Consider the following 23245-nt stretch of genomic DNA (forward strand, 5'->3'; position numbering starts at 1 on the left):
GAAACTCCGAGTAACAGGTTTTGTTGAATTTCTGCTGCTTTTAAATAAAGCATATTATTCTACCCCTGGTATTTGAGTACTCTTTTTTTCCACCTTGTTTCACATTTATGTGTTTACTCCGATATATATATATATACTAGCAGTATCGCCCGGCGTTGCTCAGGTTTGTAAGGGAAATAACTATATAAGCATTTTTAGAGAGTTACTTCCCTTATAGATGCCAATTCGGGCTTTCTTAGCCATTTCTGTTTTGGTGTCTTGAAGCCATGAAGTCGTTGTTCTAAAAGAACGCTGGTCTCCTTGACAACGCTTTACGACGTTGATTTCCTTACACTCCCTTCCCCACAGCTTCACGAGGGAGGGAAGAAGGGGGAAAAGCAACACAGGTGCAGGTGTTTGAGCGTGGACGCCAACTCCGCCGCCATCGACACACGAAAAATTATGCATTAAAATGGAATAAAAAATGTTAAATTATTTTTAAAATCGTAGACGCGCGCTAATAGCCAGACGGGCTCGATATGAATTACGACTATAAGATACCCGAATTTGGTTAAACTGCACCGCAAAATGTGGGAGTAGTTAGGAATCTAAATCGAAGGGGACAGACACTCACACAACTACAGTTTTATATATATAGATATATGTGTGTGTGTGTGCGTGTGTGTAGGCGCAATGGCCCAGTGGTTAGGGCAGCAGACTCGCGGTTTCGATTCCCAGACCAGGCGTTGTGAGTGTTTATTGAGCGAAAACACCTAAAGCTCCACGAGGCTCCGGCAGGGGGTGGTGGCGATCCCTGCTGTACTCTTTCGCCACAACTTTCTCTCACTCTTTCTTCTGTTGGCCTGCTCGCTTAGCCAGCGGGGTGGCATCATTTGAAGGCTAAAACAATGCGAAGCGCATTGTGACCAGCGATGTGTAGCAACATCTGATAGCCTGGTCGGTCACGGTGATATATATATATATATATTAACAGAGTTACTTCCCTTATGTTATTTTATAGTCAACGTGAAAAATCGGCGAGCCGATGTAAATTACCCTAGTGGAGTAAAAATGAAATTCTTGGAGGTAATGAGGACTCATTAGACACAAGTAAATGTAAAATTACAGGGAATAAAATGTGTTCTTTGACACGACAGAATTTTTTTCTTCTGCTAATACTGAGTATGTCCAATGTAATGGATATGATTAGGAAACATCACATTTTGAACTACCAACAATTTGGTTGCTAAGGTGTTGCCAGGTGACTGAACATATTTGTCAGTTGTCTATGGCCTAATTTAACCTTATCCTTTAACACAAGTTTATTTTTTCTTTGCTTCGTTTAAAAGTAAATTTAAGTAATCATTCAATTCAACCCTTTAACGACCAGTGCACCTTTTTAGGTGCATTAAAACAAAACAAAAAAATTTGAACTCATATTTAAATAATTGTTCAGTTTTTTGACTAATGAGTTTCCTATGTTTGTTTTTAATTGATTGGTTGTTTTTTTATTACCCTCATGTGCCTCAACTGGCTCTGCATTGCAGCCACAACTTCTTGTTACAGCACTTCAACTTGACTACGAACTGGTATTTATCATCCTTGTCTGAACATTCTTCTAACGTTCTATTATAGACTCTTTCAGTGCTCTGTACTTAATGCATACACATTCTGGGAAGCCAGAAGGCTGCACCAGGCCCAGTGTGATCTGGCAGTGGGCCTGGTGCCCATCAAATACCTGGTGTTATTTTCATGTCCTGCCAGTAACCTGAGTAAATACATAGCGTTGCAGTTTGCATTTTACAACACTACAACATTTCAGCAAGGCTGGCACTAAAAAGCTGTTCATCAGTCATACACACTGACACCAACAGCTATATCGTTATCAGCCTCCAGACAAGTCAGCTAGAGCACCTGTTTCAGCAGCAGTGTTACCTCAGCAACTTTGTAATTAATTATGTAGCACCACCCCATTCATTCATATGATGCATTACCATTGAAAGATACACCTTCATCATGATACTTCAAATAAATCTCAGACTTAGATTATTAACAAACTTCCTGAAATACTGTGTAGGAGACAGCCACATTAGGCATTGTACCAGAGGTCGCAGGGCATACAGCCCAGTCCCAGGTAACAGAGCCAGTAGACACAGTCCTTAGAGATGCAGGACTTCAACAAAAGTATCAGTAGTCACAGAGTTTCTTGCAGTTGTTGTAAGTGGTAGTCATAGCATACTTCACCACAATGAACAGCAGACATGCTATGAAATTATCAAACCAGATACAGTTTTTGGCAGTAATCAGCGAAACATTCATACTGCCAGCTAGCAGCATTGTGGTCAAACCCAAGCAAAGACTGCCATGAGCTCATCAGACCATCTTTATGAACTGCTCAGACACTCAACATTTTCATAATCAGTTTCTGCCAATAGCACAACAGCTCGAATATAGTGGTGAAAGTGGGACAGCACTGAGAGTAGAGTAAAGTAAAAGTGAGACAGAGGTAGTAGTAGTAGGAAAATGGTGAAAGTCAGATAAAGTTGGAGGTTTATAGAGGTGAAAGAGGAACAAAGATGTGAACAGAGCACAAAGAATATAGACAAGAGATCTATCTCCCACTACTGTTAAATATGATGTGGTCAACATAGAATTTAAACTGATAATTTTACAGAGAACAAGTATAGTTTAATCAAATTTGTTTATTAACTATTTACATTATCAAAATAATAAATCTGTAAATGAATGGGTGACTATCAAACAACTGATATAGTGTCGGATGTGTCAGAGATAAGTCCTTTTGGATTAACCTCTATACTGTTTATAACAATGACTGTTTGAAGATCTTTCAACACTGAAAATAGAAAAAAAAATTACAGTTATTAAATATTTTTTATTCTGACAATACAACAGTAATAACAACTAATGGGACTTCTGAGGAAATTCCAAGTTTTACAGAAATTTTCTTTTATCTATTTTTATGAATAAACTAGCAGTATCGCCCGGCGTTGCTCGGGTTTGTATGGGAAATAACTATATAAGCATTTTTAGAGAGTTATAGCCAAAAAATAGCAAAAAAATGCATTAAAAATGGAAAAAAAATTATGGTAAATTTTTTTTAAATCGTTGACTCATCGTAGACATTTTTAGAGAGTTACTTCCCTTATATAATAGCGAAAAAATGCATTAAAATGGAAAAAAATTATGGTAAATTTTTTTTTAAATCGTAGACTCATCGTAGACACACGCTAATACCCAGAAGGGCTCGATATGAATCACGACTATAAGATACCCGCAAAATGTGGGAGTAGTTAGGAATCTAAATCGTAGGACACAGACACAAAACTTTACTTTTATATATATAGATTTATAGATCTTCATCACAATGTTTCATCATATTAAGATTTCGATGAAGTTTTTCATTTCATTTCAAGATCGTTTAAAGCAAAACACTCAAACTTGTTTCAATTTGTTTAAAGATTTCGATTATGTCTTCGCTTGGATTCCATAGTTAAGGTTGATGAAAGCCTAACACTTAATGTTGTTACATTATGTTCAAGATTTCAATAATGTTTCCAAATTCTTAATATGATATAGATTGTTCCCTCGCCACCATCGTCATCATTTAACATTCATGTTCCATGCTCGCATGAACTGGACAAAAATTAGCTGAAGGTTGCTTGTGGAACATGAACCAACATCTTTACACACAATACACATTCTAATCATTATAGCAAAGCAACTGTTTAAAGTGAAACAGACTCAGCATATTACTGGTATGTAGTCAGTCAATCCCATGAGGATGAATGACATAAAGAACACAAGAGTACAGAATTAGGTACTAGGGGTACATTGTCCAGTAAGGCAGTGTGAATTGGTAGTGTCAGATGGAATGCCTTATATTTGTTTCAACTCGCTGTATCTCGAGTTCAAATCCTGCTGAGGCCAACTTTGCTTTTCAGCCTTTCAGTGGATGTTAAATGATGATGATGATGATGATAATGATAATTGGCCAAAAAGATTATCGGATTTAATTTGAAAATGACCATTATCTAAAAGATTAGATTACTGTGAAGCTGAAACTATACTATTACAAGTCATCTGACTTATTTCTGTTTAGTAATAGGTACAAAAATAAAAAAAAGTATTCCTTTAAAGGTAGCAATACTTACATTTAAACTTGCGATTGTGTTTCCTTGCTGTATAACTTAGACGTACTTTAGTATTTGACAAAGTTTTTTCTATGACAGTTGCTTCAACCCGAACAATACTTCGACTGGAAAAATAAAACCAAGAAGCACTTAGTTGTTTTCCTCGGATCCAGAGAAAAACTAGAGTATTATATCAATGTAAAGAATTTATTCATTTGCCTTATGATGTATCAATTAATTTTAGCCAATCAAATGCTGAGCTTCACTATCACCAAAGATCCCACCAGTGAAAACACATCCTTAGAAGAACTAAGACTGCATCCCAAAGACTAGCTCTTCTCTTTAGTGCCAGAAGTGAACCCCATAATGGAGTACTGTTCCCACGTCTGGGACAGTTTTGCAGCAAATGCACACTGACATTCTAGACCACATCTAGAAAAGGGCCACCTGGATGATTGACACTCCATCACTAATGGACACACACTAGCCTGTAGCCCACAGACATGCTGTCTCCTCTCTCTGTCTTTTCTATTTGCTTCTGCAATAATTGGTGTGTAATAAGCAAATCAGATCACTCTGCTTGTTTCAGTTTTCCTTAATATTGGTTTTAAATTTTGATACAAGGCCAGCAACTTTAGAGAGGGAATAAGTCAATTACATTGACCCCTGTGTTCAACTGGTACTTATTTTATTGACCCTGAAGGGATGAAAGACAAAGTCAACCTTGGCAGAATTTGAACTCAGAACATACAGATAAAATGCTACTAAGCATTTTGTGCAGCATGCTAATGATTCTGCCAGTGTGCCACCTTAGTTGACTTTTCCTCAACATTGACAAAAGATTTAACTGTGATTACACAGCTAAATGTTCAACAGTTACAGAAATAACCGATCCATGTCAGTGAGTAAAATCAGTGTGAAATAGCAAAAGGGAATCCTACCTTAAAATTGGTCTACCAACAAGAGAGAAATCTTTGCCGCCGACTAACAAAACCTGAAAGAGAAAGAACAGTCATGTTGTTGTTGTCAAAGTTCAAGTGAGAAGCTGACACTTCTCACTTGAAATATAATCTTTGTTGAGGCAAGAATTCAAATAATAATTCTAAAAATGAAAACATTGAGGGTAATAAATTTTAAATAGAATATACAACAGATTTACTATGCAGTACATTTAAATTTACAATAGAGAAGCACCATCCGATCGTGGCCGTTGCCAGCATCGCCTGGTTCCCGTGCCGGTGGCACGTAAAAAGCACTACCCGACCGTGTCCGTTGCCAGCGCTACCCCGACTGGCCTCCGTGTCGGTGGCACGTAAAAAGCACCATCCGATCGTGGCCGTTGCCAGCCTTGCCTGGCCCCCGTGTCGGTGGCACATAAAAAGCACATCAGTCCGTGGCCGTTTGCCAGCCCCATCTGGCAGCTGTGCGGGTGGCACGTAAAAAGCACCCACTACACTCACAGAGTGGTTGGCGTTAGGAAGGGCATCCAGCCATAGAAACACTGCCAGATCAGACTAGGCCTGGTGCAGCCTTCAGGCTTCCCAGACCCCAGTTGCACCGTCCAACCCATGCTAGCATGGAAAGTGGACGCTAAATGATGATAATGATGATGATGATGAAAGACTTCATAACAAAGAACATAGTACATTCTTATAGTTCGGTAATACTTGCTAACATTTGATTTAAACATGTCTTCTTTATTCCATCCTAGATTAATCCTCAAACAATTTAATTTGAATAAATCCTTAAAAGTCTACAACCAGAGTACATATTTACATATCGGTTTACAGTGAAACTATAACATAGTTATAGACATATTCATTGAGTAATCTCTTGTTAATCTACAAGTACATATTATTCAATCGTAAAACGATAATGATGTACTCCTTGATAAGGTACTCTAAGTGTGTGGAGGCGCAATGGCCCAGTGGTTAGGGCAGCGGACTCGCGGTCGTAGGATCGCGGTTTCAATTCCCAGACCGGGCGTTGTGAGTGTTTATTGAGCGAAAACACCTAAAAGCTCCACGAGGCTCTGGCAGGGGATGGTGGTGATCCCTGCTGTACTCTTTCACCACAACTTTCTCTCACTCTTACTTCCTGTTTCTGTTGTACCTGTATTTCAAAGGGCCGGCCTTGTCACTCTCTGTGTCACGCTGAATATCCCCGAGAACTATGTTAAGGGTACATGTGTCTGTGGAGTGCTCAGCCACTTACACGTTAATTTCACGAGCAGGCTGTTCCGTTGATTCAGATCAACCGGAACCCTCGTCGTTGTAACCGACGGAGTGCTTCCCCACTCTAAGTGTCATAAGATAGAGTACATTATTATTGATTTCAAATTTTGGTGCAAGGCCAGCAATCTAGGGGGAGGGGGACGTACGATTACATCGACCTGTACTCAACTGGTACTTATTTTATCAACATTGTAAGGATGAAAGGCAAAGTTGACCTCGGTGGAATTATTCCATTATTGACACAAGTTAGAGTACTTTATCAATGGCACAGCAAGAAGTACATCATTATCGTATTACAATTGAATATGTACTTATAGATTAAGAAGGGATTACTCAATGTCTTAGATTCTCAATAGAGGGCTTGTAGGGAATATAAATGGCCCAACACCCAATTGCTAGTTGATATCTTGTCAGTGGCAATTGCATAGCATTTGCAAACTAAAACATTCAACTGTTTATTCCAGCCTCAACTTGACACCAATGTGATAAAGAAGGGAGTTAGAGAGGAGATCTTGGCAGGAATGTAGGCTTTTCTAACCACTGCAGCTGCTGATATAATGAGAAAACAGGAGAAAGAGAGGATTAAAAGAACTCAACAGAAACCTTACCTTTTCTAACCTCAGCCTGTCTCCAATGTTAGGTGGAAAGGAGCCGGTGACAATTAACATGTCTTCTGCGGTCACTTTCCTCTGTAAACCTCGAATATAAACAACAGCAAAGAGCCGACCCATATCAGGATTTGCCATCTGTTCAGACACTCTAGCTACCAGTTCTGCAAACAAAGAGGTACATACATTAATAGGTTTTTACAGTTGAAAACATCTCTCACACAGGACTGTTGCCACCACCATCACCACCACCACCATCGTCGTCCTAGGCCCTGTTGTAACAGTTCACCAGGATTTGAACTTACGTTCTAGTGGTCAACAGTCAAGTATGTTAACTCCAGAGCTACTATGCACCTTGGTAAACATAGTCTTGTTTAGTGGGTACTCAATAAATTTTAAAGGTCATTAATTGAATACCTTAGCATTAATTGACTATCTTACTATATACTATGTCAGTGCTTTTCAACATTTTTGCTGGAGCGGAACCCCAAGGAAACATTCCATTGGCTCGAGGAGCCCCTGTGCAATAATTTAATAGTCTTATGCACACATATCTGCACAGGAGAATTAAAAATTACTGCCGATTTTAGCAGTTTTGTAACTTCTTGCGGAACCCTGGTTGAAAACCACTGTACTATGTAATAGTATATACTCACTGCCGACTTTATTCTGTATATTGTCTCTTAATACTTCATTGTGGTCAGATTGTTTTCTTGTTACATGTACTAGAAATCCAGCTCTTTGATCAACCAAATTACCTGCTCCTGAATTCAGGTACAGGTGGTTGAGTATTCCACAAACACGCGTACCCTTGATGTAATTCTCAGGCAGAATCAGCATGATATAGTTTGAGATGGCTGTATCCTTTCGAAGTACAGGTACAATCACTGGAGGGGCTTCTATACCCAATTTCACTCAGAAGGTATAATTCCACCTGAGGCTATAAAAGATGACATTTGCCCAAGATACCACAGTGTGATATCAAACCCAGGACCATGGCTGCAAAACGAGCTTCTAATTTATTTATATTCATGATTATTTTCTCTGAAAGGACGAAAGTTTCGCAGAACCGTAAAGGGACACAACTCGTGCGGAAAAATAGTGTTCTCAGATTTTGCCACAAGGCCAACAATTTTAGGGGAGGGGTAGTAAGTCAATTACATCGATCTCGCGCGGACTAAATATTAAAATCAAAATTAAATACAATGACCCAACCCATGTTGACCAAACAGCGCAGTATGTGAAGGCCTATTTAATGTTCATAGCTTATTAATATAGTTATATTTAAAATTTCTGAAAATAGTAAGGAGTGTGGTAAGTTGCTTGCTTACCAACCACGTGGTTCTCGGTTCAGTCCCACTGCGTGGCATCTTGGGCAAGTGTCTTCTACTATAGCCTCGGGTTGACCAAAGCCTTGCGAGTGGATTTGGTAGACGGAAACTCAAAGAAGCCCGTCGTATATATGTATACATATATATATGTGTGTGTATGTTTGTCCCCCCAACATCGCTTGACAACCGATGCTGATGTTTTTATGTCCTCGTCACATAGCGGTTCGGCAAAATAGACCGATAGAATAAGTACTGGGCTTACAAAGAATAAGTCCCAGGGTCGATTTGCTCGACTAAAGGCAGTGCTCCAGCATGGCTGCAGTCAAATGACTGAAAAACACTGAATATTACACAACAAATTTTGCAAGCTTCGTCGTTGCTTAGCCCTAGGTCAGTCAAACCTATGATCAAAGTTGTTCCAGTCATGAGCACCTCATCTCTTACTCAGGTTGGTGCACCACATAATCTTGTAGCAGGGTATGAATTGAAAGTTGGATGCTTTTTGTATTGGGTTAAGGGGCAGTGTGGTGGATCCCTTGTTAGCACTTAAGATTCTTGGTTTATTCTTCAAATGGAATTGCAGCTATCATATGACCTACCAGGGGTGGCAAAAACTTCTATTAATAAAACAAACCATATTGTATAGTCACAGTAGCAGATCTAACAAGGTTTAATACCACCACCACCACCACCACCATCATCATAATCATTGAATGTCCGTTTTCCATGCTGGCATGGATTGGAAGGGTTGACTGGAGCTGGTAAGGCCAGAGGCCACACCAGGCTCCATAGAGTGTACTGGGCATTTTTAACACGGGACCAGCACAAGTGTTTTTTATGTGGCAGCAGCACCAGTATCAAGTCTACTGTAGTGAACGTGTTTTCTTGAGGACAGCGATGCACCAGATATCTCCATCCTTAGTCATCTCCGTAAGGCTCAGTGTCTTGAGATTGGACTTCAAAAACTCTACAGCGTATTTACAGAACAATCAACGAGATAGTGATGTGTTAGCAGGAGTTAACTTATATTAGGTATTTCGGATTTAGTTGGCATTCAGAGAAGGCATTGGGAAACAGAGTACTTGGTCTGCATGCAGTTCTTTATGATGTTTTTTATATAGCAACCGTCATGACATAAAACATAACGCTTTATCAAAAAATTTTGTAACATAGTCTTTAGGTTGAACTTCATTAATCTGATAAATTTTTTGTTTCTCTAGAAACGTTATTCTTGGTGGCGACCTGGCAGAATCGTTAGCACGCCGGGCGAAATGCATAGCAGTATTTTGTCTGCCGCTACGTTCTGCGTTCAAATTCCGCCGAGGTCGACTTTGCCTTTCATCCATTCAGGGTCGATTAAATAAGTACCAGTTACACACTGAGGTCGATGTAATCGACTTAATCCGTTTGTCCTTTCTGTGTTTAGCTCCTTGTGGGTAGTAAAGAAATAGGTATTTCGTCTGCCGTTATATTCTGAGTTCAAATTCCGCCGAGGTCGACTTTGCCTTTCATCTTTTCTGGGTCGATTAAATAAGTACCAGTTACGCACTGTGGTTGATATAATCGACTTAACCCATTTGTCTGTCCTTGTTTGTCCCCTCTGAGTGTAGCCCCTTGTGGGCAGTAAAGAAATAATTAGAAATGTTATTCATTCATGCTCTTTTTCAAACAAATATTTATGATTTGCCTAGTCTAGCATGATGTGTTTTACATATTACATATGAGAGTTGTTAAAACAAATTCTTTTTCTATGATGTGCCACGATCAATATCTCAAAAAGCCTATTGCTAGTCAAAGGCTGACTTCGTTTGGTTTAAAGACATTAAATTAGAAAATAATTTCATATCTGTAGCATTTAAAATTTTAGATTATTTTAGATTATTAAGATGAAATACTGAATACTAGTGCCTTGAATCTATCTGGTTCCTTATTTCAAAGACTAGAATACGTTTCAATTCTGGGCATTCACTAGATAAGGCATGAAAACAAATGTAGACAATGTAGGCACAGGTGCAGCTGTGTGGTAAGAAGTTTGCTTCCCATCCATGTGACACTAGGTCCAGCTCCACTGCAAGGCACTTCTACTTTAGCCTCGAGCTAACCAAAGCCTAGAGTGGATTTGTTAGACAAAAACTGAAAGAAGCCCGTCGTGTGCGTGAGTTTGTATCTTTGTGTTTGTGTTTTTCTTCCACCGCTTGACAACTGGTGATGGTGTGTTTATTTCCACAGTAACTTAGCAATTCGACAAAAGAGACTGATAGCATAAGTACCAGATTTAAAAAGTACTGGGGCTGATTAGTTCAACTAAATCCTTGAAGGTGGTGCCCCAGCATGGCCACAGTCTAACATCAAAATTGTTAACATTTGTTTGTAATCCTATTTTACAGTTAAATTAAATATGCATAAGTAAAGTTATGTGCAATGCCTAAGGGTACACAAAAAAAAAAAGTTACATATTCTTTTCTACTCTAGGCACAAGGCCCAAAATTTTGGGGTAGGGGGGGCGGTCGATTACATCGACCCCAGTACACAACTGGTACTTGATGAAAGGCAAAGTCGACCTCGGCAGAATTTGAAGTCTGAATGTAAAGACAAACGAAATACCGCTAAGCATTTCGCTCGGAGTGCTAACGTTTCTGCCAGTTACATATTATTCATCTGGGTGAACTGAGGATAAATATAGTGATGTGCATTGTCACAAATTCAACAGTGATAAGATTTAAACTTACGTTTATTATCTTCTTCATCCAAAATCTCAGGTGGCTCTCTCTTAATCAAAGGTTTATTTGATCCAAATTTGAATTTGTGCCATCTGTAAAACATTTCAGGTAGAACAAGACCAACTTTTTTTTTAAAATCAAGAAAAAGACACAATATTTTACATTTTTGAGGGTGGGTGGAACATGCAATTGTTTTTTCTACTAGATGTCTCTCCTTATTACAAACCACCCAACCATAAAAGAGGAATGAAGTCTGGTTTTCATTCAGGTAAACTAACGGCATTGACCAGCAAGTTCACAGCTTGGAAGCAATAAAAAAGTAAGCTAAAGAACACTAGAGTAAGGTAACTTGTTCAGGGAACTCAATATAATGATTTCATGATCATAGGTTCAGATTTAGTGCTTTCTTAACTTTAGAGCCATTTATTAATGTGATACCTTAAGGTGGTGAGCTGGCACAATTGTTAGCATGCCTGGCAAAATGCTTAGTGGTATTTCGTCTGCTGCTAAGTTCTGAGTTCAAATTCTACCAAGGTCGACTTTGCCTTTCATCCTTTCAGGGTCAATAAATTAAGTACCAGTTGCATATTGGGGTTGACTTAATCCCTTCCCTCAAATTTGAGGCCTTGTGCTTCCAGTAGAAAGGATTAATATGATACCTTAATACTTGGGATAAAAAAGGAAAAAAAAAACTAGTTTCTTATAAATACACAACACTACAAATTTAACATGTTGGTCTAAATCGGTGATTCTCAACTGGAGCCCCTATGGCTCTTGGGGATCCATATAAGATTTTGTTGATAAAATTGATCTGCAATAAATTGTTATACTTCTGCAACACAAACTATTTTAGCCATTTTTTAAAATACAGTTCCTAATAATATTCAATTACAAAAATATGATTTTTTTAAAAATCGAATGACTAGGACAGTCCATTTGAGTAAAATAGGAATCAAAGGGGGTCCATAGGTCAAAAATGGTTGAGAAACACTGGTTTAAATTATTGACTTCGTGAAATTAAAATATGAACAAAATTCCATGACAGTGAATGTTTATGATTATCAATTCAAATTATAAAAAGGAAAATTACAAGCTGAAGTATACTTCCTGGCAAAATGTGGAATGTAGGGATGATGAGTAAGAGAGACAACGGGAAAGGGAAAATACTTTTAGCATAAAACACGAAAAAAAAATTACGTTTTAGAAAATCAATAACATTCAATATCCTCCGCGCTGGTATGGGCATGTGACGAGAATGGGTGAAGATAGTTGTGTGCAAAAGTGCCACACTCTAGCAGTTGAGGGAACCTGTGGAAGAGGTAAACCCAGGAAAATCTGGGACGAGGTGGTGAAGCACGACCTTCGAACTTTAGGTCTCACCAAGGAAATGACTAGAGACCGAGACCTATGGAAGTATGCTGTGCGTGAGAAGACCCGGCAAGACCAGTGAGAACAGTCAAAATCAAACCAAATCAACATCAGTGGAAATTGCAGCTGTGGTTAAGCGAACCATCCGATCGTTTGTCCGTTGCCAGCCCCCATGCCGTAGGCACGTAAAAGCACCATCCGCTTGTGTCCGTTGCCAGCCTCGCCTAGCCCCCGTGCTGGTAGCACGTAAAAGCACCATCCGTTCGTGTCCGTTGCCAGCCTCGCCTGGCCCCCGTGCCGGTAGCACATAAAAGCACCATCCGTTCGTGTCTGTTGCCAGCCTCGCCTGGCCCCCGTGCTGGTGGCACGTAAAAACACCATCCGTTCGTGGCCGTTTGCCAGCTCTGTCTGGCACCTGTGCAGGTGGCACGTAAAAAGCACCCACTACACTCACGGAGTGGTTGGCGTTAGGAAGGACATCCAGCCGTAGAAACACTGCCAAATCTGACTGGGCCTGATGAAGCCTTCCGGCTTCACAGACCCCAGTTAAACCGTCCAACCCATGCTAGCATGGAAAGCGGACGCTAAATGATGATGATGATGATGATGGAGCCTCTACAAAACTTTGACCTGCTTAAAATAGTAGCTATATGGATAATGTACTTCAAAATATACATTGTCTAAAATGAAAGGTTTGATAAAAGCACCAGGTGCACACCAAAGTTAATTCAATCAATTCCTCTAACAAAGTTGTGACTTTGTGCCAATGTAAGAAATCCTTATACTTACTTGGTCATAGAACGACGTGATTGACTTGTTACATTGAGATCTGTGGATCCTTTCAAAACAGCATTTATATTGATCACTTGAGTTAATGGGGCTACAAAAAATATAAATAACCATTTCAAATAAGATGTAATAAAACAACCTGTTTGAACTTTATTACTTAGTTCAATCAATGAATTCTGGGAATGGAGCCAGAGTCTTGGCTAATGTAAGGGCCATGTAGTATATGCTGACAAAGAAACACTAAATGCACAAGAATAATATGCAAGAGAAGCACCCAAAGTATAATATTGCCTGGTAGCAAGACACAGGTATTGGATACGAAGGATGTGTAAAGCTGAGACTTGTCTTTCAATATAAGCAAAAAACATTAATACATTAGAGGTGGGGTGCTTGTGGTAACGAGAATAGAAAACCAGTAAGTGACTAAGGAGATTCTATGATGTATGTGTCATTTGTGAAACAATTATGTTGACTGGATAGCGGGTGAAAAGGGATATACAGGTAGCTAGTTCAAAGGAACAACAGTCATTGTAGTAAAAGTAGAATAGTCAGAGAGATGAAACAGCAGGCTAGAGATAGATATCTCAGGCCCAAAACCATCATTAGTGACTTACTCGTTCCATCACATGTCCTTATTGCTGCAGTGCAGTAGAGATACTTCATCCCATAGCTCAGTGGTTTTCAACCAGGGTTCCGCCAGTACAGTCTAGGGGTTCCGCAAGAAGTTAAAAAACCGCTAAAATCAGCAGTAATTTTTAATTCTCCTGTGCAGATATGTGTGCATAAGACTATTAAATTATTGCACAGGGGTTCCTCGAGTCAGTGGAATGTTTCCTTGGGGTTCCGCTCCAGCAAAAGTTTGAAAAGCACTGCCATAGCTAAACAAAATAAGATACTGAAATACCATAATTTGTTGGTAAATTATATCTTTTCAACCTCTAGCTGCTGAGATGGTGTGGAGAGCTGGAATGCTCCATTAGCATCCAACTTCACCAAAGTATCAGATGACGTTAGGGAGAGTACCTGGCTGCTCCAGTGCCTCAACCAGGTAATCACCTGTGGTAATGCTGTATTTTTGGCACAATGTATACCGAGGGAGTGTGCATACCTCTATTTTGATTATTTATTAACTGATTTCTCTTTTCCTCCCTTTTCTTAAATTAGCTACGTATTCATATATCTTTGTAGAATGTATTGGTGAGTGAAACTTTACCAATGCAATGTTGGGGCGACTGTGTACCGTACATAATCAGAAATGAAGGGCAACATTGCAGTAAGACGTGCAGTGACTGATGGTGGTCACGGAGATGATACTGAATCTTGTGGTGGTTAGTATCAAAGGAAGTTGAGGCGATGATGATGATGGCAATAACATCGTAAACTACAGTCTAAAAACTAAGTTTTTACTGACTGGGAAACTCTGAAATTTATTATGAAGAATTTTCTTTTTTTAAATGGCCTTGTACTATTTGTTGACTGTTCGCATGCTGGAGACGTCTGCATATTGGAAATATCCCAATGCAGGAAGAATTAACATTTTGTGGCATCCCCTTTTCTGTTTATTATACAGTAACAGACTTCTTCCATGACCTTAATTCTGCTACAATTTACGATCGATTTAAGCAGACTATACAAACACTGCATGAAGCAAAGTTTAAAGACGGCGTAAGTTTGCGAAAACACAGTAATTTAAATCATTCGCTGATGTCCTTGCAATTGTTTATTCGAGATATACCTTGATAAAGTAGACTAATCATAAAAGTGTGTTCCAGCCGTAACCACCTCTTATTATTTTTTTTTGTCCCAACACGTGTATTTCTATATTATCAAGTGTATCTTTCATTTAAAAAAAAAAATAGGGTGTCTTGGAAGAAATTAGGTTGCCTTTTTTTTTTATCTAACAACAGTTGACAACATATAGACACTCTCTTTTCGAGCGTTGTGCCCTTGTAGGAAACAGGGGTAGCGAGGGAGAAACGGGTGCGTGACGGCAGACCCATCATAGCACGAGTATTAAAGTACTATTTACTTAGAAACATCGCTGAACAAATATACTTCTAACATTACATTATCGAAATTAATACAGACACTGCATAAAGAAGTGTGGCATAAATATACATATATATTTATATACTTACAAGGGCATTTGTTGGGGAGATTTTGGAAAAACCGAGACAGCGAGCAGAATGACCTTAACGAGACAGCCATGTTTTTTCGATTAGTTACGTCTGCTGAACTGCCGGCTGCGACTAATCATCACTGGTATTACTGTAACTTTGCATTCCAGTTTCGAAATGGATCCAAAGCTTAAAAGAACAGTTTAAATAAAATTAGATTATGATGTTTTGATAATTTTTGTTTTGTCTTTGAGCTTTTTTTTATTGTAATCGTAAAGTCATACAAATATGTCTACGCTTGCTTCCATCGCAGTTTGCGTCTGTCCTCGGTAGTATAGTGGTAAGTATCCCCGCCTGTCACGCGGGAGACCGGGGTTCGATTCCCCGCCGGGGAGGCCATTATTTTTTCTTTTTTAAGCGCAGGTGAGGCAGTTTTGCAAGAAGTTTGCTTCCCAACTACATGACTTCGAGTTCAATTCCACTACGTGTTGCTTTGGCAGGCTTTTTCTGTTAAAACCTCTGGCGAGCCAAAACCTTATCCGTGTGGATTTGGTCGATGGAAACTGAAAGAAGCCCGTCACAAATATATATATATATATATATTTATGTGTGTCTTTGTTTACCCCCTTCCCTCTTACAGCTTGACAATCAGTGTCAGTGCGTATATTTATATAAACTACATTCCAGGATTAAAAAAAGAAAGGTTGGATCTAGTCTTTTTCATTCGCAAAATGAGATCCGAAACGTCCATTCATTCGACTAAAAATTCTTCAAGGCGGTACCCCAGCATGGCCGTAGTGTAATGACTCAAACAAGTAGAAGATAAAAGATATGCTTGTATTTTATTCATCTGTATGTATGTATGTATGTATGTATGTATGTATGTATGTATGTATGTATGTATGTATATGTATGTATGTATGTTGTATGTATGTATGTGTGTATGCATGTATGTATGTATGTATGTATGTATGTGTGTGTGTATATGTGCATGTATGTATGCATGTATGTATGTATGTATGTATGTATGTGTGCATGTGTGTGTGTGTATGTATGTATGCATGTGTGTATGTATGTATCTATGTATGTATGTATGTATGTATGTATGCATGTATGTATGTATGTATGTATGTATGTTATGTATGTATGTATGTACGTATGCATGTGTGCATGTGTGTGTGTATGTATGTATGTATGTATGCATGTATGTATGCATGTGTGTATGTATGTATGTATGTATGTATGTATGCATGTATGTATGTATGTATGCATGTATGTATGTATGTATGTATGTATGTATGTATGTATGTATGCATGTATGTATGCATGTATGTATGTATGTATGTATGCATGTATGTATGCATGTGTGTATGTATGTATGTATGTATGTATGTATGTATGTATGTATGTATCTATGTATGCATGTATGTATGTATGTATGTAAGTATGATAAAACAATCCTTGTTCCTCAATTTACCCCGGTAAGCTCCTTTTCTCCCTTCAACATACATGACGGAGACACCATTGACACACACCCAACAGCAATTACCACTATTGTGAGCTCTCTTAGAAACCAAGATCACCTTTTCTGCATCAGGGAGACCATTTTAATTTCCAGCGGATTCAGACTATTCTTGCGTGTCTCTTTGTAAACAAACTCCATCCTCTATGTAGATTATGGAGACATTTTACTTCTCAACCGTAGTGAAGAGGTCTTATCTAAGAACTTGAGCATTCCGATTAAACCCAGCAGTGTACGAAAACGGTTTTGCCGAAACCACAAAGAGGTGACAGACATGAACTCCGCAAACCACTGTAAAAGCTAACCCACTAGGAAAGTAGTGACTCCACAAGAACAAAAACAAACAAAAAAAAACAACTGATACAGAATAGAAATGATGCTCACGTCGGAGTCACCATTATAGTTAGTGGTCCGTGGTGCGTGTATCGACTGATATCAGAAGGCTGAAATAATACATATAATGTGCCAGTTGGAAAAGAGAAGAGACACAACCGAGTAGAAGGATTATGAAAGATTTATTGATATATCTACATGTATCTGTGTGTGTGTATTGAATCTTGCAGGCATGAAATGGATTCGATCCACCATAGCCAAATTTAAATTAACACTTCAACAGAACTTTTCTCACGGTAAAACAATAGTTTTTCTGTGTCAGCAGTTTTACATTTTCCAGATGCCTTCAGCTAGGCTGAAATAATGTCTTCACCACTTGACCCTTCTAATCTCTTCTATTTCACCAAAAGCTAGAATTAAGATAACAAGACCACCAACTAAATCTATTGTTCTCAATGATATGCCTATCCTTCTGGATAGTTATAAAAGCAAGATCCCAAGCAAAAATCAGTTAGTCACTTTGGTGACAACTCTTGAGTTGAGAGAGCTAACATCAGTTAGTGAACCGACCACTAGAATCATGGAAGCAGGTAGACAAACGGCCAGAGGGAAAAAGAAAAACAACGTCCCACACTCTCACTAGCTCTAATTCTGTTCTCTTACAACATCGTTCTATCTTTCTATAATTACTACTAAACAATGACGAGAACACAAACACAAACTATGCAAGGAAAATCTATATCTATCTTTACCTCGCATGCTTTGCGGTTTTATCACCTGCCCGTCGAGGCAAGGTATATTCGATGTAACGGGTAAAAATAAAATTAATATTTCCTTAAAACTTCATGCCCTGTTCATCTTTCATCGTTACATATATATATATATATATATATATATATATATATATATATATATATATTATATATATATATATATATATATATATATATATATATATATATTGGAAGGTTTGGAGATGATGTACAGGTATTATATATTAGAAGAAATGAGGTAATCAGAAGATCGGATGGTTTATATTTACAGATATTTATATATTACATTTTATATATATATATATATATAATATATATATATATATATATATATAATATATATATATATATATAATATATATATATATATATATATATATCATATCACTTAGCGCTTTCTCCCATTCTAGTGGGGTTTTCAAATCAAACTAAGTTCCTGTGTAGGGAACACGATGGGCATCTTTCAGTATGACAACTGGATCAAATATCAGGTGATCCAAGTGGGAAGATTTCAACAGGACAGTGAAGAACAACTACTAGTTTCACTGTTCATAACCAATTCGTCAGGAGTATTTACATCGTTCGATTTTCAGAGATAGAAAGTAACATGCAGCCACTTATCGACAACCACCGCTTCTATTCATTTGTATATAAAAAGTAAATATATATTTATTAAACCTCATTCATGTATTTTTTTTAAAGTTTGTACTTTTTTTTTCCATTTAAGGCAAATTAAAATTTATTAAGAATATTTTGTGTGCGTCATTCATTACATCATCACCTATGTGATTCACCCATAATTAGACAACGGCACAACCCCTACCTTGTGGACCTGCTAGAAATAACAGCCAAATCTCCCTCAAGTTACGTTCTACGGACTTAGAAGAAAGAAAGAAAAAAAAACGGATACATCAGATAATGTCGTCCAAGATACTTATAAAACGGTGGGATGTTTACGGCTTGAATGTTTTTGATCATAGGTCAGCTTGGGGCTAATCAACAGTGTATAACAGTAGATGTGCATGTTTAATTGCAAGAATATATCTACCACAATACAATTGTTGCATGTTAGGACGTGTGTCTGTGTGTTAGTAAGTTATGAACCGAATGTCTTGGGTGCTGACTCATACAAAAGAAGGTATTTTCATCTGACTATTGTATGATGCTGCGCCTGCGCGCATATGTGTATATGTATATGAATATGTGCACATGGTATATATATTTATTATATATGTAGGTCCCGGGTTGAGTCGGGGTTAACCACAGTAAATAAGGTACTCAATACATAGCAGAGTAAATTTGAATGAAACAGTTCTAGTCCTGTAGAAGCTCCTTCTATAAAATAAAATATTTATTATATATATATATATATGTGTGTATGTGTGTGTGTGCAGGGATGAATGTACATACATGTTTGTGTAATGCACGTAGGGTAGGGTGCACGTAAAGATAGACAGTAATGGGGAAAATATTTAAATAGATCCACTGATAGCGCGAGAGAGGGAGAGAGAGAGATTTTGGCAGATTAATCACGAGAGATGGTGAGAACGAAAAAAGAAAACAGTGTCGAGAGATGAACAGTGAACAGTGAAGGGTGAGGCTCTGAATGCGAAACAAGAAATATATCAGCTTCTTTTTAAAAATGAACCAATGAAATGATTAAACTGAACAGCAGCAAGTGATTGGGACGACGGAGGCGAGGGCGGCGGAGGGTAACAATTAGGGCGGCTGCATTCAATGCCGCTCAACACATGTTATTGCGGCACCTCATCCGAAGTTAGTAACATTACCACATGATTTGTTTTTTCATAACATGTTTACTGCTAAGGTTTCGATATGTTGTTTCTATTATCATTGCTGTTACTATAGGTCAGCCTTATACTACTAATTCATTGTGAAATCTAATATGTTGTTGCAATATCTATAATTGTTATTGTTCTTTACTTTCTCTATCCATCCCTCTATATTTATTTACATATTTATATATATATATATATGTTACATTCCTAGATTGCTTTTGCTTCGCTTCAACGATCGGTTGTTTATTTTTACTTATTTACTTTTTCTCTTTTGCCTTTTTCTTTTTTCCCTCAAATCCTCCAATTACCGGTTCGTCCGCTGCTTCTCCACTAATTTTATCTCTGTCCCATTTCTACCGTTATGTTATTATGCAATTGTTCTTCACCCTCACATACGTGTGTATGTGCCTTACTTAACTATACTGTGTCTGCTTCTCTTCCGCTATCAGTTTTTTCTTCCCCCCTTTTGCACTTTTCCCTGTGGTATTAGTATCAAATCCTCAAGTTGCCATTTCGTCCCGGCCACTCACTCTGTTGCTTTTCCACTGCCAGTTCCTCAACTGTTTCTTCACTGATGATAATTTCTGTCCTATTCCCACTGACCGGTTACTATATTCTTAACTCGCTCGCTCTCTCTCTCTCTCTGTATATATATTTATATAAATTCACTATGCTTTTTCTACTTAGCTCTAACTGTAATTTTTTTCGACTGTCAGATCCTTAAGCTGCTAGTTCATTCAAAGCTATTTTCTCTAGTCTTTATCTCTATCTACTACCAGTTTCTCTACCCTCTTTCTTCTGCTGTTGTTCTTATGTAGCTCGTATTCTTACTGCTGCTTGCTCTGTTCCTTCTCCACTGCAATGTCAAACAAAGTTAAATATTTAAAAACTATAGATTTCAGTAAATTGAAACTTAAAGAACAAATTGAAATCAAGTCTCTAGGCAGACCAATGCCAAATTTAAACATGCAGAAGTGTGGTCCAAGCAGGAGTATTGAATATGTGAGGCAATTCAACTGTAACACATATGATAAATGTCTTTGGGTGTGTGGTTGTGAAGAATCAAATTCATTATATTGTTACCCATGTTTACTATTTGGTGGGGATGTTCTTTGGACAAAATCTGGAGTAAATGATTTAAGATGTCTTCAGCAGAAGATTAGAAAACATGAACAATCCAGCAAGCACATGGACAACATGATAAACCTAACTCTTCTGGGTTGTACAACTTGTTCTGCCCTTCAAAATCATGACAGTCCCGCAGTCACATGGCACAATGAACGGGTGAAGAAAAATAGAAATGTCCTTCACAAAATAATAAATTGTTTGAAATTTTGTGGAGAATATAATTTACATATTCGAGGACTTGACAATTCACATTTGGATAAAAGTTTGAATATATTTCAAGGTCTAATTGAGTACATGTATCATTTGGATTCTAGTTTTAGATTTGACGTATGTTCAGTGACAGTTTTAGAAGGAATATCACAAGCAATTTTGAATAAACTCTTAGAAGCTATGCTCAGTATTTGCCAAAATCAAATCAAGGAAGAGGTGAGCCATGCACAGTATTTAGCTGTTATGTGTGATGATATAGTTGATGTCTGTGATAAAATGCAAGTGGCAGTGGTTCTGAGATATATGCTGAATGGGAAACCTGTTGAAAGATTTTGGGGGTTTTTCAACCCCGTAAATAGAACAGTTGATGCTTTAACAGAAATGCTACAGAAAGAGTTGTATGGTTTGATACCAGATTGTCCCAGTAAACTTATTGCTCAAACGTATGATGGGGCAGTCAGTTTAAGTGGAGATAAGACAAATGTCCATACACTGATGAAAAAACAGTATAAAAATGCCCATTTCATTCATTGCTATGCACACAAGCATTGTGGAATTATTCAGAAAGCAACATGGCAAAATAGCAGCATGAAAGTATTTTTCAATGATATATCAAGTATTTCAACTTATTTTTCACGACCAGAAGTACTGGAGAAGATTTTAGGACAAATGGTAGTGCCTTCTTGTACAAATTCCAAAGAAAGTAATATCACTTTCACAATCAATGCCATACATGCCATGAAAGATACTTTAAAAGTATGTTGTGAAGTATTAGAAACACGGACTTTAACAGAAATTGGAACTGAAGCAACAGCTATAAAAAGAATATTGAACGATGCTGATTTTGAGTTTTGGCTCTATTTTTTCTCCAAAGTAATGCCTCATATTGATGAACTATTTTCCCAGTTTGAATACAAAAGCATTGATGTTAGAAAAGCTACCATCTCTTTAAGTACTTTCTATCACATTATGAAAACTATTCGCAATGAATACGTGGAAGTCAAAGAGAACTGTTCTGAGAATAAACAGAAAAAATGTTGTCCAGAGAAAGCAGCCACCATAGAGGAGGTGTGTGATATAATTTTACTGAAATGTAGTGAAAGATTAAGTTTTATTAATCATTTGGAAGCAAGCAAGTTACTTGTACCAGATAACTTTTCATCATTTCTTTCAAAATTTCCTAACTATGAGCTAACTGAAGCAGTTGATGCATATCCTATGCTTGACAGAGAAAAACTTGGAACTGAACTTGCTGTCCTCTACGCCAGGAGTGATATATATCAAACCAAAAAGCTGATAGATTTATTAAGATTCTTTAATGAGAGTCACTTACAAACAACATTCTCTGAAACTGTAAAACTTATTAAAATTCTAATCACCACTCCAATGATTACTGAGGAATCAGAAAGATGTTTTAAAACTTTAGAGAAAATAAAATCCTTTTTGCGGAACCCCATAGCAATTGATAACCTGACAGCCTTGGGTATGGTGGCATTGGAGTGTAATATGGTGAAGAAAATAACAGAATTTAATGAGAAAGTCATAGACTGCTTTGTGACAGCAAATAATTTTCAGGAAGATTTTATGTACAAATAAATAACCAACTCTTTATAGTCATCCTGGGAATAATGAATATGGAAGCATTTAAGAAAATGGGAAGATTTTTCTATATAAATAATGGACTCTGTACAGCCATCTTTGACCCTGGTGAAATATTCTAAAGTTCTCAAGAATAAATGTGCATCATGTAAGAAATTCTCTGATATTATTCTTTTAGCTTTATTTTTTGTCACTTTTTCATGCAATCCTTGTAAGACAAAATTCTCATGGCCAAGCTTAGTCTGCCTAACAATAAACAGCTTACACTCTAAGTGATAAATACAGCTTACCACTATAACCAATATAAGAACACTGAATGAGTAATAAGTATTTCATTATTTTTCTGTGCTTGAGTTTCCCTAACCAAATAAAATAATTCTTTCAAAGGCCAGCAATTTTAGGGGAAAGGGTGTGTTGATTACATTGATGTCAGTACTCAACTAATATTTATTTTATCAACTCCAAAGGGATGAAAGGCAAAGTCAACTTTGACAGAATTTGAGCTCAGAACATAAATGAACCTCAAGAAATGCCACTAAACATTTCATCCAATGCACTGATGATTCTGCTGGCTCACTACCTTC

General features: G+C 37.7%; 2 protein-coding genes and 1 non-coding gene across 3 annotated transcripts; 2 read left to right on the top strand and 1 right to left on the bottom strand.

Moving 5' to 3' along the window:
* Positions 1–2661: 2661 nt before the first annotated feature.
* LOC115220011 (39S ribosomal protein L21, mitochondrial) lies at positions 2662–15486 on the bottom strand. Its single transcript, XM_029790313.2, has 7 exons — positions 15319–15486; positions 13181–13271; positions 11033–11115; positions 6973–7136; positions 5072–5124; positions 4152–4255; positions 2662–2833 (listed from the first exon to the last, which is right to left on the bottom strand). The coding sequence occupies exons 1-7, from the start codon at positions 15386–15388 to the stop codon at positions 2736–2738; spliced, it is 663 nt and encodes a 220-aa protein (XP_029646173.1). The 5' UTR covers positions 15389–15486; the 3' UTR covers positions 2662–2735.
* Positions 15487–15620: 134 nt separating this feature from the next.
* Positions 15621–15692, top strand: Trnad-guc. Its single transcript has one exon. It is a non-coding gene; the product is annotated as a tRNA-Asp (tRNA).
* Positions 15693–21146: 5454 nt separating this feature from the next.
* On the top strand, positions 21147–22658 carry LOC118766195. The gene has a single exon (XM_036509472.1). It carries the CDS (start codon positions 21147–21149, stop codon positions 22656–22658), a length of 1512 nt encoding a protein of 503 aa, XP_036365365.1.
* Positions 22659–23245: the final 587 nt, after the last annotated feature.

Source organism: Octopus sinensis, linkage group LG15, assembly GCF_006345805.1.
Source record: "Octopus sinensis linkage group LG15, ASM634580v1, whole genome shotgun sequence".
Taxonomy (NCBI): domain Eukaryota; kingdom Metazoa; phylum Mollusca; class Cephalopoda; order Octopoda; family Octopodidae; genus Octopus; species Octopus sinensis.